General features: G+C 43.0%; 1 protein-coding gene across 4 annotated transcripts; it reads left to right on the forward strand.

Annotated features, from left to right (window-relative positions):
- The first annotated feature begins 9780 nt into the window (after positions 1 to 9780).
- Positions 9781 to 14056, forward strand: LOC103699396 (putative disease resistance protein RGA3). Of its 4 annotated transcripts, none has more exons than XR_003384079.2 (3): positions 9781 to 13187; positions 13595 to 13670; positions 13771 to 14056. XR_003384079.2 is itself a non-coding variant. In XM_026801845.2 (3 exons), exons 1-2 carry the CDS (start codon positions 10793 to 10795, stop codon positions 13612 to 13614), a joined length of 2415 nt encoding a protein of 804 aa, XP_026657646.2. In that variant the 5' UTR covers positions 9781 to 10792; the 3' UTR covers positions 13615 to 13652; positions 13771 to 14056. The 4 variants fall into 4 exon arrangements, 2 of the variants coding, with proteins under 2 accessions (XP_026657646.2, XP_026657647.2); XR_003384080.2 differs by having other exon boundaries at positions 13775 to 14056; XM_026801845.2 differs by having other exon boundaries at positions 13595 to 13652.
- The last annotated feature ends 3449 nt before the right edge of the window (positions 14057 to 17505 follow it).

Below are 17505 nucleotides of genomic sequence, written 5' to 3' on the forward strand. Positions count from 1 at the left end.
TAAGCCAACCCCCACGGAAACTAGCCGTTACTCCACTTTTTCTGGCCGTTCTGCACACTCTGCGCAGCCTGACAATGTGACCGTTGGTGGGTTGGAGTCGACTCGCGCGATCAGGAGTCGACTCGGCTGTAGCGGGAGTCGACTCAAGCTTTTCAGGAGTCGACTCGGCAACTGTTCCAAGTTTGAATTAAAGTTGCCGTCACGACTGGGAGTCGACTCGTCTTGGCCCGGAGTCGACTCGCCAACTTCTGGCGCTGACCTGGCAATTTTGGAGTCGGCTTTTCCTCTGTAGACCGTGGATACAAATTTGAATTTTGCCCTCTCGAGTCGACTCGACTGTCCTGGGAGTCGACTCGAATCTCAGAGCCCGAACTCCCGATTCTCTGTCTTTTGGCTCATCCAGTCTTGGAGTCGACTCGAACTTCCTTGGAGTCGACTCGGCTCTCAGTTTCCGAAAGTTGGTCTTCTGCCTTTTGACGTGAAGCTTGTCTTGGTGTCGACTCGAGCTGTCTGGGAGTCGACTCGAATCTCAGTGGCAGTAACATGGTTTTCTCTGTTGATGGTCGCACAATCTTGGAGTCGACTCGCGTAATGCGGGAGTCGACTCGAATCTCAGAGTCCATAAAACACTCTCTGACTTTTTCTTTGTGCACCGGTGGGAGTCGACTCGCGTTCCACTGGAGTCGACTCGAATCTCAGAGTCCATAAAATACTCTCTGACTCTTTCTTTGTGTACCGCTGGGAGTCGACTCGCGTTCCACTGGAGTCGACTCGAATCTCAGAGTCCATAAAACACTCTCTGACTTTTTCTTTGTGCACCGCTGGGAGTCGACTCGCGTTCCACTGGAGTCGACTCGAATCTCAGATCTGAAAGACTGCTCTTCTATCCTTCTGTCTGTTTTCAGTCGGAGTCGACTCATACTGATTAGGAGTCGACTCGAGCTCGTGCCAGTGACCTTGATACGCTTGGAGTCGACTCGTGAAACTCGGGAGTCGACTCGAGTCTCAGACATTGGTTCAGCAGACTTCTTAACTTATCCAAAATACTGTAAACCATGTCTAGAAACACTTGAGCAGGATTTTCACTGAAACACTCAATTGAATTCATTAGTAATCACACGATATACTCAAATGCTTTGAGCTCATCAAAATCAAACGGGGTTTTAATCAATCACTCCACAATCTCCCCCTTTTTGATGATGACAAAACTTTGAGTATACGTAAAATGAATTGCTCAATAAATAATGAAATAAAATTCACAAGTGAATTCAAATGTCTGAAAATTTAATTTATCCAAGTTTGAAAGGTGTGAAACATTTAAATTTCGGAGTTAAAGCTCCCCCTTTCATTTGGAATTATATAAGCCTCCATATTATGCAATCAATTGTTTGGCTTATATGTTATCAATGATTTATCTTGATTAAAATTCAGATTCTCCCCCTCAACATATGCATTCAACTAGTTTTAGTTTTCTGAATTTCCTTTTAATGCTTTGAAATTTTTGAACTGAATTTTTTTGTTTTTAGAGGGAAAATCTGTCAATTTGTTCTTGAGTACGATTAAGCTAATCTCCGAATATCCCTTGAATAGATTCTGGAGATTACTCCATTAGGAGCCCCAAAAGAGAGATAATGAGCCTCGAGGTACCGAATCCACTTAGAACAAATTTGTGTGTGTTTTTAAGAGTTCTTTTACATATTTTAACCATATTTCTCCCCTTATTACATATTTTATACATATTTCTCCCCCTTTTTGTCATCATATCAAAAAGGAGGTAATCACACACACAATCAATGGCACAAATGGCACAATCAAACATCAAATGGCACAGTCAATTGGCACAGAAATAAAGATAAGATGTCTACTCATTGTATTGATATGAAGGTGAATACATTTGAGCATACTATAAGTAAGGCAAAAACAATACAAAAGAAGATAAAACACAACTCAAAATCATCTATGTCCTCCTCGAGGATGTAGCTCCCCCTCTCGAGGATGTAGCTCCTCCTCTCGAGGATGTAGCTCCTCCTCTCGAGGATGCGTCTCCTCCTCTGGAGGATGTGGCTCCTCCTCCCAATCTGCTCCGCTCCATGAGGAGGGCGACTGCCTCTGTGACATGGCTAAGCTGTGTGATGATAGACGAGGTGGCTCTGCTGTGCATAGTGGAGAGCTCAGTCACCGACGTCTGAAGCCCAGTCACTGAGGTCTGAAGTGCGTCCAGCTTGCCGACAATCACATTCGACAAGCGCTCGGCCCCCTCGGTAGTGGTGTGCATGTCACGGCCTATCTCCTCTCGAAACTGTCGAGTGGTGCTCTTGATCTCCCTCATGTTGCGGAACTGGGCCTGCATCAAATCCCTGATATTATATATCTCTTCCCGCACTTTAGCCGTCATGTCTGTCACGGCTGTCAAGGATGGCACCAATGCGGAGGATGGAGTGGGTGCAGGAGTGGGTGCAGGAGTGGCAGCTGGCACGGAACCTCGGAGCTCCCGGAGCAGCTCGTCCCTCAAATCTCGGACGATCTCCTGCCGCAGCTCTCGGAGCTGCTCTGGATCAATACGGACCTCCATAGATGGTGGAGCTGAGGAGGAAGGTCCGGCAGAGGTGGTAGGAGCAGGAGGAGTGGATGGAAGGTCTGGATGATGTGGAGAGTCTGGGTAATCAGAGTCTGGCTCAGGACTGGGTGATGGTCTGGTGGTCTGAGCAGTGAGAGTGGACTTCCTAACCCAGATCCCGTCTTTCTTCCGAAATTCCATCCTGTGCATGGTCCCCGTACCCAAGCGATCAGTCCATCGCAAGGCACGAGAGGGTTCCCTCTCAGGAATGGAAATTTCGTACTGCCTAAACAGGAGAGTGAATATCATCCCGTATGGGAGGGAGAGCCTAGGTCTATCTAAAGGCTCACACATATACCTATAAATCAGCTTGGGGAAGTTGACCGGGGTGTCCTGAAGAATGTAAGACATAATAGCTAGGTCCCTCTCATTCACAAAATCAAATCTTCCTGTCTTAGGGAAGATGGACCTGGATAGAATGCTCAAGAGGATTCTCACTTCAATAGGAAGTGAGCTAGCAGATACCTCATCTAGGGGGGACTGAGGTGGCTGCCCTAAGACGATCGTAAGGGCCTCAAATCTATCCTCAGGATGTGCAGGAGCTACCCCTACCAGTGGGAGGTGGAGGATATGGGCAACGAGATCCTCCGTGACACGTAATGGGACACCTAATACCGTGCCCTCAATACCTCCATCTCCCCGATGGACGGTACTATAGAACTCTTGAACTAGGCCAGGATAGGTGGGAAGGTCCAAGGTGAGGAAGTACTCTAGACCCTGGGCTCTAAGCCTATCGCCTATGGTGAACCCTTCCCGGGAGAGGAAGTCAAAATCGACATACCTCCCGGTGGAGACGGCCTTCCCGGCCAATGGCCTAACATGAACCTCCCTAGGCGGGGAACGATCCGGAGGTGGTTGCCTCGCGGGATCATGCCGCGCCTTGGAGCGCCGCTCGGGAACGGCCGCGGGACGGGACCTCTTCCTAACGACGGCCTTACGAGGCATCTTGACCTAAACGGGAATAAAAATACCTTGAGGACGATGAAGGACGGACAGAGGAAGCTCGGGACGGACCGGAAATGACCTAGGAACGGATGGAAACTCAATGTCCGGCGAAGAATCGACGGGAAAAAGGCTTGGAGACGATCGGGGATGACCTAGGAGTCGGCTCTAGGGCTTTGTGAACAGTGGCGGCTTGAGGAAAAGTGTTTGCGAAACGACAAACCTAGGGTTAAAAAGTCGGATCCCGACTGCGAGTCGACTCCCCTGAGTCGCGAGTCGACTCGACCTCGAGTCGACTCCAGAATATGCGCGAGTCGACTCCCCTTTTGCTGCCAGCTTTGCGAGTCGACTCCCGCAAATGCGCGAGTCGACTCCCCCTTAGGAGCCGGCTCTGAAACTTACTCGAGTCGTCTCTAACCTTGGCACGCACTTAAAACTCTTGCTATAATCGCGCCAAATGAGGGAAAATCACCTAATTAAGGACTGATATGATGATCATTGAATAGAAACTCTCTTTTAACCTCATTCTCATCATCAAAATCAATTAATCTAGTGGTAACTCCCACTAGGATGGATCAATCACTCCTAATCCCCTTCTAAGCACACTAAATCTCTCTTCACTTAGGGGTTTTGTGAAAATATCTGCTAATTGATTATCAGTATACACAAAGTGGAGTGACACATCACCATTCAATACATGATCTCTTATGAAGTGATGTCTTATCTCAATGTGTTTAGTTCTTCTTGCATTGCATTTATCCAATTTACATCATTTTCGGCTTCTTCTATATGTTTGGGCTCAAAGTGTGAAACAAAGGCTAGATGATTATTCATATTCCTAAGGGATGCTCTAGTCCTAACCGGTTGTGATGGATCATCTAGAATTAGTTCCTTAGGATGCCCGTGAGCATACCTCCAAGCTTTAGTTAGCCCATGATCCACTATAGGCTCTTGGTTTGATGATTCTCCTTCAATCAACTTTTGATTATCATCTCGTAATCCCATCTCATCTATCTTTTCTTCAAGTATTTCAATATCATCATCAAAATTAACCTTCTTACTAGATGAGATGTCACTAGAGTCATCAAAAACAACATGTATGGATTCTTCTATAACTAGAGTTCTTTTATTAAAGATTCTATAGGCTTTACTAGTTGTAGAATAACCTAGGAATATTCCTTCATCAGATTTAGGGTCAAATTTCCCTAGATTATCTTTCCCATTATTATGTACAAAACACCTACATCCAAAAACATGAAAATAGTTAACCTTTGGTTTTCTGTTTTTCCACAGTTCATATGGTGTTTTCTTTATGATGGGTCTTAATAGAACTCTATTTAATATATGGCAAGAAGTATTAATGGCTTCTCCCCAAAAATACTTAGGGAGGTTACTTTCACATAACATCGTTCTAGCCATTTCCTCTAGTGTTCTATTTTTCCTTTCAACAACTCCATTTTGCTGTGGTGTCCTAGGTGCTGAGAAATTATGGGTTATCCCCTTTTTGCTACAAAATTCATCAAATAATTGATTTTCGAATTCGGTACCATGGTCACTTCTAATAGCTATAACTGAGGATTCTCTAGCATTTGTTACTTCCTTGTGGAACTTCTTAAACATAGAAAATGCTTGATCCTTATGCGCTAGAAACATGACCCATGTGTACCTAGAGTAATCATCTACTATAACTAGACCATATTTATTTCCACCTAGGCTTGTTGTTCTAGTAGGACCAAATAAGTCCATATGTAATAATTCTAGAGGCCTAGAGGTAGAGACACATTTTATGGATTTAAAAGAATTCCTAGATTGTTTGCCAAATTGACATGCTTCACAGATTTTGTTCTTTTCAAATTTTAATTTTGGCAAACCTATCACGGAGTCTCTTTTAACTAGTTTAGTTATTGTGTCCATGCTTGCATGACCTAACTTACGGTGCCATAACCAACTAGCATCATTTTCTTTGGTTTCATTTACAACTAGACATTGGTTATGTTTTGCAAGATCTTCTAGGTCTACAACATATACATTTCCACGTCTAATCCCTTTAAAGACCAAACTATTATCATTAGGATTTGTTACAATACATAGTGATGGTTTAAACATAACATCATATCCTTTATCACATAATTGACTAATGCTTAACAAGTTATGTTTAAGACCATCAACATATCTAACATTATCTATAAAAGTAGAAGGGGTGATTTGAACTTTACCAATGCCAATGATGTGACCTTGGTTGTTGTCTCCAAACGTCACAACACCTCCCTTCTTAGCTTCAAGGGTGAAAAATTGGTCTTTATCACCCGTCATGTGCCTTGAGCAGCCACTATCCAAATACCAGCAATTTTTGTTGACCTTGGCTGCAAGACACTCCTACACAAGCAAATCATGTCATCTTAGGTACCCAAGTTTTCTTGGGTCCTTCATGGTTAGTCAAGTTGGTTCCTTTTGGAACCCATACCCTTTTAATTTTTCTTTTAGTTTTCCTTTTCCTATAGTCACATGTATTTGCTTTATGTCCTATATTTCCACAACAGAAACAGGTGATTTTCTTAGTTTTTGTTTCCCCAGCTTTAACAAAGAAATTACTAAGAAGTTTTTGCTTATTCCTTGGTTTGTACCCTAAGCCTGCTTTATTAAATACTGCACGTTGACTATTTAGTATCATGTTTAACTTTTCTGAACTATATGTAAATTTTTCAACTAAGGGTTTGTATTTGTTAAGTTCTTTAGTTAATGTTTGATTTTCTGTTTTTAAATCATTTAGTTCTTTTGTTAGATCCTTGTTTAAGACTTGTTTATGGTTTGAAAGTTCCTTAGTTAGTTTTTCATTATCTTTAGTTAAGGTGTTAGTCTTCTTAATTAAAAGTTGATTGCTTGTCTTAAGTTCTAGATTTTCTTTGGTAAGATTATCTTTATCCTTAATTAATGAATCATGCTTATGAATATAAGTTTGATTAGTTACTTTTAGTTCTCTGTTTTTAACATTTATATTCTTATACTCAATCATTAATTCATTGAACGCATCATAAAGTTCATCAAAAGAAAAATCAGGATGCGTATCGGAAGTTACCTCGTCTTCGTTGGCCATGAAGCAGAAATTGGCCTTTTCTTCTTGTTCCTCGTCAGAAGAGGAGGATGATGAGTCGGAGTCGGATAGTGTAGTGACAAGAGCTTTCTTCTTCTTGTACTTACTCCCCTTCTTCAGTAAGGGGCATTCAGCTCTTATGTGACCCGGCTTCTTGCACTCGTAACATCCAATCCCCTCGTTTTCTCTTTCCTTACCTTTGTCCTTCCGGTAGAAATTTGAGGGCCCTCTCCTTTGATGATAGGACTTCTTGTGGTTGATGAATTTCTTGAATTTGCGCACAAGAAGAGCCTCACCACCATCTTCCTCATCTTCTTCTTCTTCACTGCTGCTGCTGCAAGATAAGTCCTTGTTAGAAGAAGTAGATTTTAAAGCTATTACCTTTTTCTTATGGGAAGACTCTTCCTCGTGTTGTTTCATGGTGAGTTCGTGAGTCATCAGGGATCCAAGGAGCTCCTCAAGTGGAAGCTTGTTCAAGTCTTTAGCTTCTTGGATCGCTGTCACTTTAGCTTCCCACAACCTCGGTAGACATCGAAGGATTTTCCTGACAAGCTCACTGTTAGTATAGTTCTTGCCAAGGCTTTTTAGGCCATTGACAATATCAGTAAACCTAGTGAACATGGATGTGATAGTTTCATTTGAATCCATTTTAAATAGTTCATATTTATGAACCAAGATGTTTATTTTGGATTCCTTGACTTGATTCGTGCCCTCATGGGTCACTTCAAGTCTGTCCCAAATTTCTTTTGCTGAATTACAAGTTGAAATCCTATTGAATTCATTACGGTCTAAGGCACAATAGAAGACATTCATTGCTTTAGAGTTTAATTGTGCCTTCCTCATGTCATGTTCATCCCAATCCGTTTCTAGTTTGGGTACCTTGACACCATCTATATATATGGATGGGATGTATGGGCCATTTACAACAATGGTCCACATCTCATAGTCTTGGGCTTGGATGAATATTTTCATCCTAGCCTTCCAGTATGAGTAGTCGGATCCATTGAAGAAAGGGGGTCTTTGGGTGGACTGACCCTCAATGTGAGAAGATCCAAATGGGGTTGTCATTTTGATCTTTTAACTCTTGAGTGGAAGAGTTTTTGGCTCTGATACCACCTGTTGCCCAGATAGACAACCCAAGAGGGGGGGGTGAATTGGGTTTTAAAACAATTTGGATAATTTAAAACGTTATGGATGATTAATTAAAAACTATGCCAAGTTATTTAATTAATTACTATGTGCTGTGAGCAATATGAAATGAGAAGAGGAAGAGACAATCAATCACAAACACAAGTTTTATAGTGGTTCGGAGCTATCCCTTGCTCCTACGTCCACTCCCCAAGTTTCTCTTGGGAATACACTATAACCCCCTTGGATTACAGCCGGTTGTTTTGCAAGCTCACAACCAAACTTGTTGTTTTACGAGCTAACAACGAACTCGGTCGGTTTTCCCAGGCTCACCGACTAGAACCAACCCCGATTGTTTTCCCGGGCTCACAATCAAACCCTTTCACACGTTGGTTTTAAAACTGGCTCACCAACTAACCTTTATCCCCTTGATTCAATCCCCCGATTGAACCAAGTAAATACACGTAGTAGAAAGAAAACAGAAAATAAGCTTCTCAAAAGCAGGTATGAAACAATATATTCAAGGATGAGTTTAGAAGCCCTCAAACGCTTTTAAGCTTAAGTAGAGGAATGGCTTCTTGACTCTGGTCTCCTCTTGGATGAGTGATCGACTTGAATGTAGGAGGAGGAAGCTTTGAATGCTGGGGAGAAGTTGGTGGCGCAGTAAATGCTGATCTCCCCTTTTTCTCGTTGAAGAGCACTTGCAAAGCTTGAAGACTTGAATGCTTGGAGTGGAATGTATGTTCTCTATTTTGCTACAGTCTTCTGTGGCTATTTAAGCCAACCCCCACGGAAACTAGCCGTTACTCCACTTTTTCTGGCCGTTCTGCACACTCTGCGCAGCCTGACAATGTGACCGTTGGTGGGTTGGAGTCGACTCGCGCGATCAGGAGTCGACTCGGCTGTAGCGGGAGTCGACTCAAGCTTTTCAGGAGTCGACTCGGCAACTGTTCCAAGTTTGAATTAAAGTTGCCGTCACGACTGGGAGTCGACTCGTCTTGGCCCGGAGTCGACTCGCCAACTTCTGGCGCTGACCTGGCAATTTTGGAGTCGGCTTTTCCTCTGTAGACCGTGGATACAAATTTGAATTTTGCCCTCTCGAGTCGACTCGACTGTCCTGGGAGTCGACTCGAATCTCAGAGCCCGAACTCCCGATTCTCTGTCTTTTGGCTCATCCAGTCTTGGAGTCGACTCGAACTTCCTTGGAGTCGACTCGGCTCTCAGTTTCCGAAAGTTGGTCTTCTGCCTTTTGACGTGAAGCTTGTCTTGGTGTCGACTCGAGCTGTCTGGGAGTCGACTCGAATCTCAGTGGCAGTAACATGGTTTTCTCTGTTGATGGTCGCACAATCTTGGAGTCGACTCGCGTAATGCGGGAGTCGACTCGAATCTCAGAGTCCATAAAACACTCTCTGACTTTTTCTTTGTGCACCGGTGGGAGTCGACTCGCGTTCCACTGGAGTCGACTCGAATCTCAGAGTCCATAAAATACTCTCTGACTCTTTCTTTGTGTACCGCTGGGAGTCGACTCGCGTTCCACTGGAGTCGACTCGAATCTCAGAGTCCATAAAACACTCTCTGACTTTTTCTTTGTGCACCGCTGGGAGGCGACTCGCGTTCCACTGGAGTCGACTCGAATCTCAGATCTGAAAGACTGCTCTTCTATCCTTCTGTCTGTTTTCAGTCGGAGTCGACTCATACTGATTAGGAGTCGACTCGAGCTCGTGCCAGTGACCTTGATACGCTTGGAGTCGACTCGTGAAACTCGGGAGTCGACTCGAGTCTCAGACATTGGTTCAGCAGACTTCTTAACTTATCCAAAATACTGTAAACCATGTCTAGAAACACTTGAGCAGGATTTTCACTGAAACACTCAATTGAATTCATTAGTAATCACACGATATACTCAAATGCTTTGAGCTCATCAAAATCAAACGGGGTTTTAATCAATCACTCCACACCGTGAATGTTGTTTCAAGATTTATGCAAGAACCAAGCAAACTGCATTATGCTGCTGCAAAACGCATTCTGAGATATCTTCAAGGAAGTCAAAGGCAAGGCATAAAATATATTAAAGAAGAAAATAACAATCTTGTTGGTTATTCCGATAGTGACTGGGCTGGTTCAATTGATGATAGAAAAAGCACGTCTGGCTATATTTTTTGTCTTGGTTCAAAGATGATTTCATGGAGTTCAAAGAAACAAAAATCAATTGCTTTATCTTCAGCAGAAGCAGAGTACATCGCAGCTACAGATGCTGCATGTGAAGCAGTTTGGTTAAGAAGAGTTCTCTTGGATCTACAACAAACTCAAGTTCAACCAACTATCATTTATTGTGACAGCATGTCAGCAATTGCTTTGTCTAAAAATCCAGTCTTCCATGCAAGGTCCAAGCATATTGAACTTCGACATCATTTCATTCGGAATTTGGTAAACAAAGAAGAAATCATTTTGAAGTATGTTGGCACAAATGAGCAAGCTGCAGATTTTCTTACCAAAGCTGTCACCATAGAACAATTCAGAAAGGTTAAGAATCAATTGCAAATTAAGGAGGAGTATTAGGAAGTAATTTGCAATCAATGCACATGACTCTTCGGTGTTGATACAACTTAGCATTCCAAAGAGTTATTTTGTAATCCAAAGAGTCATTTTGTAATCCAAAGAGTCATTTTGTAATCCAAAGTGTCACCTTGGAAATCTCAGAAGTACTTGTATTTCAAAGAGTCATTTTAGTACTCCAAGGGCATTAAATGTTACTTAAATTGTCATTCTATATAAGAATGGCTTTAGCAAGATTGTAAGATGCAGAAAAAAACTATGAATGAAAAATATCTCTTGCTTCATTCCTAATCCTATCCCATCAACTTCACACCTTGTTCCAACAATACTTGCTCGTCTTAGATGATGTATGGAATGAGGATACGGAAGAATGGGAGAGGCTTAGAGTCCCCTTGCTATATGGAGCCAAAGGGAGCAAGATACTAGTGACCACTAGGAGTGAGGAAGCTGCGCATATTATGAGAACCTCGACTACGTACTATTTGCAGGGTTTATTAGATGATGACTGCTGGTCTTTGTTCTGCCAGTATGCATTTGCCCGAGATCCAAATGCATTTTCTGATCTAGATGATATCGGAAGACGGATTGTGAACAAGTGCAAGGGCTTGCCTCTGGCAGCGATTGCTTTGGGCCATAGGATGCGCAGGGTAGCTGACAGAAGCAAGTGGGAAGCAATTCTCCAAGACGAGAAGTGGGAATTCTCTGGTGGGAGCAGCGACATCTCTCGTGCGGTTAGCTCGAGCTACCAGCAATTGCCTGCACATCTTAAGCCATGCTTTGCATATTGTTCCTTAATTCCGAAAGGCTACGAGTTCGAGAAGGAGTTCGTAGTCCAACTGTGGATAGCACAAAATTTCATTCAGCCAAGTGGGGGAGAACGAATCGAAGACATAGGCAGCTACTACTTTGATTCGCTTGTGCAGAAGTCATTCTTCCAGTTCTCACACTTTGACTATAAAAGCAGCCGACCTAGGTACAAAATGCATAATCTTATTCATGACTTTGCTCAACATGTATCAAGGGAGGAATGTTGTATAGCGGAGCTTGGCAAACCATGCAATCTCTCTGCAAAGACTCGGCATCTGTCGTTGATCTGTGACCGGTTTCTGCGGGATAACTCGACGCAATCCCCTCTGTCTAATCAAAGGAAGAATATTTTTAAGACATTATATGGATACAGTGGCTTGTACACGCTCCTGCTGGCTGGTGGATCCACAACACATGAGATAAGGGTCCCCAGCAATCTTGCAAAGAGATTGGAAAGACTACGGACCTTGGATCTGAGCAACTGTGGCATAAGTACGCTGCCTGAATCAATAGGTGATTTGAAGCACCTTCGGTGCCTCCAGCTTCGCAACACAAATATTAGAAGGCTGCCTGAATCAGTGGGTTGCCTTTACAATCTTCAGATATTGGGTCTTAGAAATTGTGATATTCTGGAGTTGCCTTGGAGCACAAGAAATCTCCGAAAACTGCGCCATCTCGATCTGCATCTTGATGAAAATTCAGTGATGGCACAGGCTGCCATGTCCAGAGGGAATAGTCTGAGGTCCATGCCACCAAAAATTGGACTTTTAACTGATCTCCAAACATTATCAAGATTTGTTGTAGGTACACAGCATAGATGTGGGTTAAGAGAGCTGAAGGATTTGAACAATCTCCATGGAGAGCTTCAAATTTCAAACCTTCATTTTGTTTCAAAAGCAGCAGAAGCCAAGGAGGCGAATTTAGCTGGAAAGCGATACATTCACAGGTTAGAGCTACGATGGAGCTATGCACTCGGTGTGGATGAGGAGAAAGTTCTGGATAGCCTCCAACCTCACACTAACCTCAAAGAGCTAAGGATAGTAGGCTATGGAGGTGCTTCATTTCCGGATTGGATATGGCATTCTTCCTTCTCCAATCTAGTAATCTTGTCGCTCTCCGACTGTGGTAAATGTGAAAAACTCCCACCGCTTGGACAGTTGCCACTTCTGAAGGAACTCTATGTAAAAGGAATAGATTCAGTGAAGACTGTGGATTGCTCATTTTGTGGTCATGACAGAAGAAATTTCCCATCATTGCAAAAGCTACATTTTGAGAGCATGCACAGCTTGCAGGTTTGGTGTGGATATGATAATTGCCTGCTTCCTTTGCTTCGAGAGCTGGTTTTTAAGAACTGCACTGGTCTTCGACAACTTACTCATAATCTTCCTTCCCTGTCAAAATTGGAGATTGAGGGATCCCCAAAATTAGTTGGCTTGCGAAGCTTCCCATCGCTCCAATCTTTAGAGGTGAAGGCCAGCGGCGACTGGGTTTTCGACTCATGGTCCAGTCTCGCTTCTCTTTCCTCCCTGACCCTCAGCGGGTTGCCAACAATAAGCTTGCCTTCAGAACTCCAGCTTGGCCGTGCTTCTATACGCTGCTTGGAAATCAGTTACTGTGACCACTTGGTATCATTGCCAGACAATTGGCTCCCCACTGACCTTACCTATTTTGCGATCAAACATTGTTCTCAAATCCGTGCACTACCAAGGGGACTGCAGAACCTAAGGAAGCTGGAAGACTTGGAAATCCAGAACTGTGGGCAGCTAGAGTACCTACCAGATGGGCTCAAGAACCTGACATCACTCATGCGTTTCGAGATTTCAGACTGTCCTCAGCTTTTATGCTTGCCAAATGATGGTCTGCCAACTAAACTTCAGTTCTTGAGCATCAACAACTGTCCGGAGCTCGGGCGACGGTGCAAAGTTGAGGAAGGTGAAGACTGGCCCAAGATTGAGCACATCTTCTCGGTATGGATTGATAAGCAACTAGTGGGTCATCTAGTTCAGCCTCAATACGAAGATCAGAGCACGCGCCCACTGTATGAAGGTACGAGCTCAAATTAGTTGCTCTTCTAGCGCGCTTCTTTTGTTTTGGTATATGCCTCGTAGCCGCTTCGAAAATTAGTTACTCTGTGATTGTATTTCTCTGAGCTATACCATACAACATTTGATCTTCAAGTGTTAAGCTTGAGATTCTAAATTTAGAAGAACAATTACACAAAAAAATTTATTTCTCATATGTTTTATAGTAAGAGTCGAAAGTCTGAAAATTTTGTTATATCTCCATTGATTCCCCCTTTAGAAATCCATATATGATATCTTCCTTGATATCGAATTTATTTCTAAATGATTCATTCAATATATATTTTTTCAATTAGTTCCAAATCGACGAAACCGCATCATCACCCAAAAAAAAGGGGGAAAAAATTGATGATATCGCATGGTTTTTTACAGGGCAAAGCTCAGGGCAATAAATCGGAATGATTGCAAAGGTGCCATCACCTCTATCATGGTATGCTATCCTATAAAGGTAACAAATAAGTTATACTTATTGAGGCCAATTAAACAACATATGTTTTACTTTGCTACATTAGATTGACGTATTTTTTTCATATTGGTTTGTTATGAAGGCAGGTATCAAGGCAATGAATTCATTTCATAGTTTGATGTTTCTATCGTGATGTGGAGCAGCAAAGTCTCACGGATGGGTATCATATGATGAGGAGCATAGCTTCAGATGCTCTCTCTCTCTCTCTCTCTCTCTGTGTGTGTGTGTGCGCGCGCGCGCGCGCGCTTTATAAGTCAAGATCTTGGAAGTGTCAGGAGCATGGCTTTTGGTGCTTGCAGTATTCCTTGTGAGGACTTTGATGCAGTTACATTCTAAGTTCCATACTCTGTACTTTGATTTGTCATGAACCCATGATCAGTTTCAAAACTTCTTTATGTACTTGTGGCTCAAAACCCAGAGTAATTGCCTCAAAAGAGTGAAGGATAAGGTTTTTGAGAGAATCCAAAATAGATAAGTCATACCAAATGATAGCCCTAGGTACAACATTTCTACCACATATGACAGATGGACAGATGGACAGATGGATGTGAACAATACTGCTGTTCATGAACCAAAGCTTCTCCAAAATGTTCAACAACCATTACTGGAAAGTAGACTCCCATTTAATCGCTGCAGTACCTTATACTGTTCTGATTCATTCTTAAAGCATTTTTTAAATAGCTTTACATGTTACATTAGCATTGCTCCTTTCTTGAAGCATGTTAGGATTGGTTTGCTTCTGATTCACATCTTACAATACTTTCTATCTTATAAAAGCCTCCTCCGTTACCCGAGGCAGACTTCTGCTAAGAACAATAGTCTCCTGGTAAAGCTTCCATTCAGCATTCCAGGTGGCCTGAAATACTGACCGGCTCTTATCTTGTCAAAGTTCTCATAAACTCTTGAGACTAGGTCACATGACGTCTTTTCTTCTTCCAATGAACTCCCAGCTTTCTTGCAGATCGATACGTAGAACTCCCAGCATCCCATTCTTCTTAACCTCTTTTTTCTTTCTTTTCTTCCTTTTTTTTTTCCTGAGAAATTCGTTCTTGTTAACTGAAGAAGTTTTTGAAGAGATAGATAAAGAGATGATGGGATAAATGGTATCATTTTTATTACCATTGTTAGTCGGAATTCATGAGCTTATATAGAGCTCATTACAGAGTTGTTTTGAAGCTCAACAGTACACAACGGATTCTGTTTAACTTGCTGTTACAGCACCAGAATCCGTTCCTGCTATTATAAGGTGGTTGAAACGTTTCAGCTTGAAACGTTTGGAGTGACCGTTGGATAACTTGGTCTGAGCACATGGGGGAGAAACAGTGGGAAAACTTCTGGAGTTGATGGTGTGTGTTGATACCCCCCCTCAAGCCGAGTTCGTGGGCAGAACTCGAAGTTTGGAGCAGAGATGGGAATGCCGCTTGACACAGAGAGCTTTTGTGAAAATGTCAGCCAGTTCATCTTGTGTAGAAATATGAGCAAGGCGAATTTCTTTGAACTCGACCTTTTCTCGCACGAAGTGGTAATCAACCTCTATATGCTTCGTGCGAGCATGAAAAACAGGGTTTGTTGCTAGTGATAGAGCAGAGACGTTGTCACAGCATAGTTCCGTGGATGTAGAAGCAGGAATCTGCAGTTCGTGAAGAAGGCTACGAAGCCAAATAATCTCAGTTGTTGTAATTGCTAGAGCTCTATATTCAGCTTTAGTGGATGAACGTGCAACCGTAGATTGTTTCTTAGCAAGCCACGAGATAAGATTGGGTCCAAGAAAGATGCAATAGCCTGTGGTGGAACGACAATCGGAAGAGTCCCCTGCCCAATCGGAGTCACAGAAGGCAGAGAGATCCAGTGAGCCAGATTTATAATGAAGGGAATGATCCACTATCCCTTTGACATACCGGAGAATCCGTTTGAGCATCTGATAATGGATATGTAGGGGACGATGCATAAATTGGCAAATATAGTTGACTGCAAAGGAGATGTCCGGCCTGGTGATGGTGAAATATTGGATTGAACCAGCCAGGCTTCTAAAGAGTTCCGGATTGGAGAAGAGTGCAGTCTCCTTTGTAGGCTGTTGCTTGATCGATAAGGGCGCAGTAACAGGTTTGCAATCTGACAACCCAGCCTTCTGCAAAAGAGAGTGTGCATATTTTGACTGGTTTAAAGCTACTCCTGATTTAGAATAGATGGCTTGAATCCCCAAGAAGTAGGAAAGAGTACCAAGGTCTTTAATCTTGAATTGACCATTTAGTTGAAGAAGAAGCTGGCTAATTGCATTGCTGCTGTTCCCCGTTATAAGTATGTCATCGACATACACAAGGACATAGATAACAGTGGTATGCTGATGAAGAAGAAGGAGTGAAGGATTAGCTGTGCTGATCGTGAATCCAAGTTGGAGCAGAAAGGATGTGAAGGTGGCAAACCACTGCCGGGGAGCTTGCTTCAGACCATAGATTGCCAATTTGCAAACATGATCACATCTGAGAGGGTCGATGAATCCTTTTGGCTGTTCCATAAAGATTGTTTCCTCTAATTTGCCATGTAGAAAGGCATTCGACACATCTATTTGTCGAATGGGCCAGCTGAGTGTAATAGCCAGAGCTATTAGAATACGGATGGTCTGGAACTTGGCAACTGGGCTGAAAGTTTCAAAATAGTCAATGCCATATTGTTGTTTAAAGCCTTGAGCTACTAGCCGGGCTTTATATCTGGCAATGGAGCCATCAGAGTGGTGTTTGATTTTAAATGTCCATTTGCATCCCAGTACATGTTGATCCGGAGGGCGTGGAACTAATTCCCAGGTTCCTTGCTCAAGAAGAGCATTGAACTCTTGTAACATGGCAGATCTCCACTGAGGACTGGTGTTTGCAACACTAAAACAAGTGGGTTCCGGGATAGAGGGGAGGCTGATCAAGGAAAGTATCTATCTAGGCCGAAGCGAGCCTGTTTGTAGTCTTGTAACCATGTGATGTCGTAGAGGAGGCTGTGCTGAAGGAAGTGGGACAGAAGAGAAACTTGCGGATGTGGCAGATTTGGATGGAGGAGGCAAGACTATGTTGGATGGGGATGGGAGACCGGCAGGGGTAGGCAGTGGAGAAGCTGTGGAGAGAGTGGTGGTGGAGGAAGATGTGGCAGCAGAACTGGTGGAAGACAGTGATGCAGGAACTAGAAGGGCGAAAGGTATTGATGATGTTGAAGGGGAAGAAGTGGGAGTTGGTTGAGAGAATGGAAAGCAATTTTCATCAAATCTAACATGGCGAGAAATAAAGACTCTGCCAGTGCTGGGATTATAACATTGGTATCCTTTGTGATGGGTAGAATAACCAAAGAAAATGCATGGGGTGGATCGAGGTGATAATTTGGTGCGTGAGTAGGGCCGAAGCCAAGGGAAACAGCGACATCCAAAAGTTTTAAGAAAGCTGTAATCAGGAGATTTGTGATACAACACTTCACATGGAGATTTATGTAGAAGTAATGTTGATGGTAGGCAATTAATAAGATAAACCGCAGTGAGCAAAGCTTCAGTCCAGAACTTAGCAGGGACTGAAAAATGAATGAGCAGGCTTCGCACTACCTCAAGAATATGGCGATGTTTCCACTCAGCAGACCCATTTTGTTCGGGAGTGTGAGGGGACGACATTTGATGATCGATGCCAGAGGAGGAAAATAAGGACTGAAAACTATGATTATTAAACTCACCACCACCATCAGATCTAAAGATCTTAATGGAGGTAGAGAATTGCGTCTCAACCAAATTCTTAAAGTGTACAAAATGGTGAAATACATCTGATTTAGAGACCATAGGGTACACCCAGCT

Source organism: Phoenix dactylifera, unplaced genomic scaffold (assembly GCF_009389715.1).
Source record: "Phoenix dactylifera cultivar Barhee BC4 unplaced genomic scaffold, palm_55x_up_171113_PBpolish2nd_filt_p 000274F, whole genome shotgun sequence".
NCBI classification, from domain to species: domain Eukaryota; kingdom Viridiplantae; phylum Streptophyta; class Magnoliopsida; order Arecales; family Arecaceae; genus Phoenix; species Phoenix dactylifera.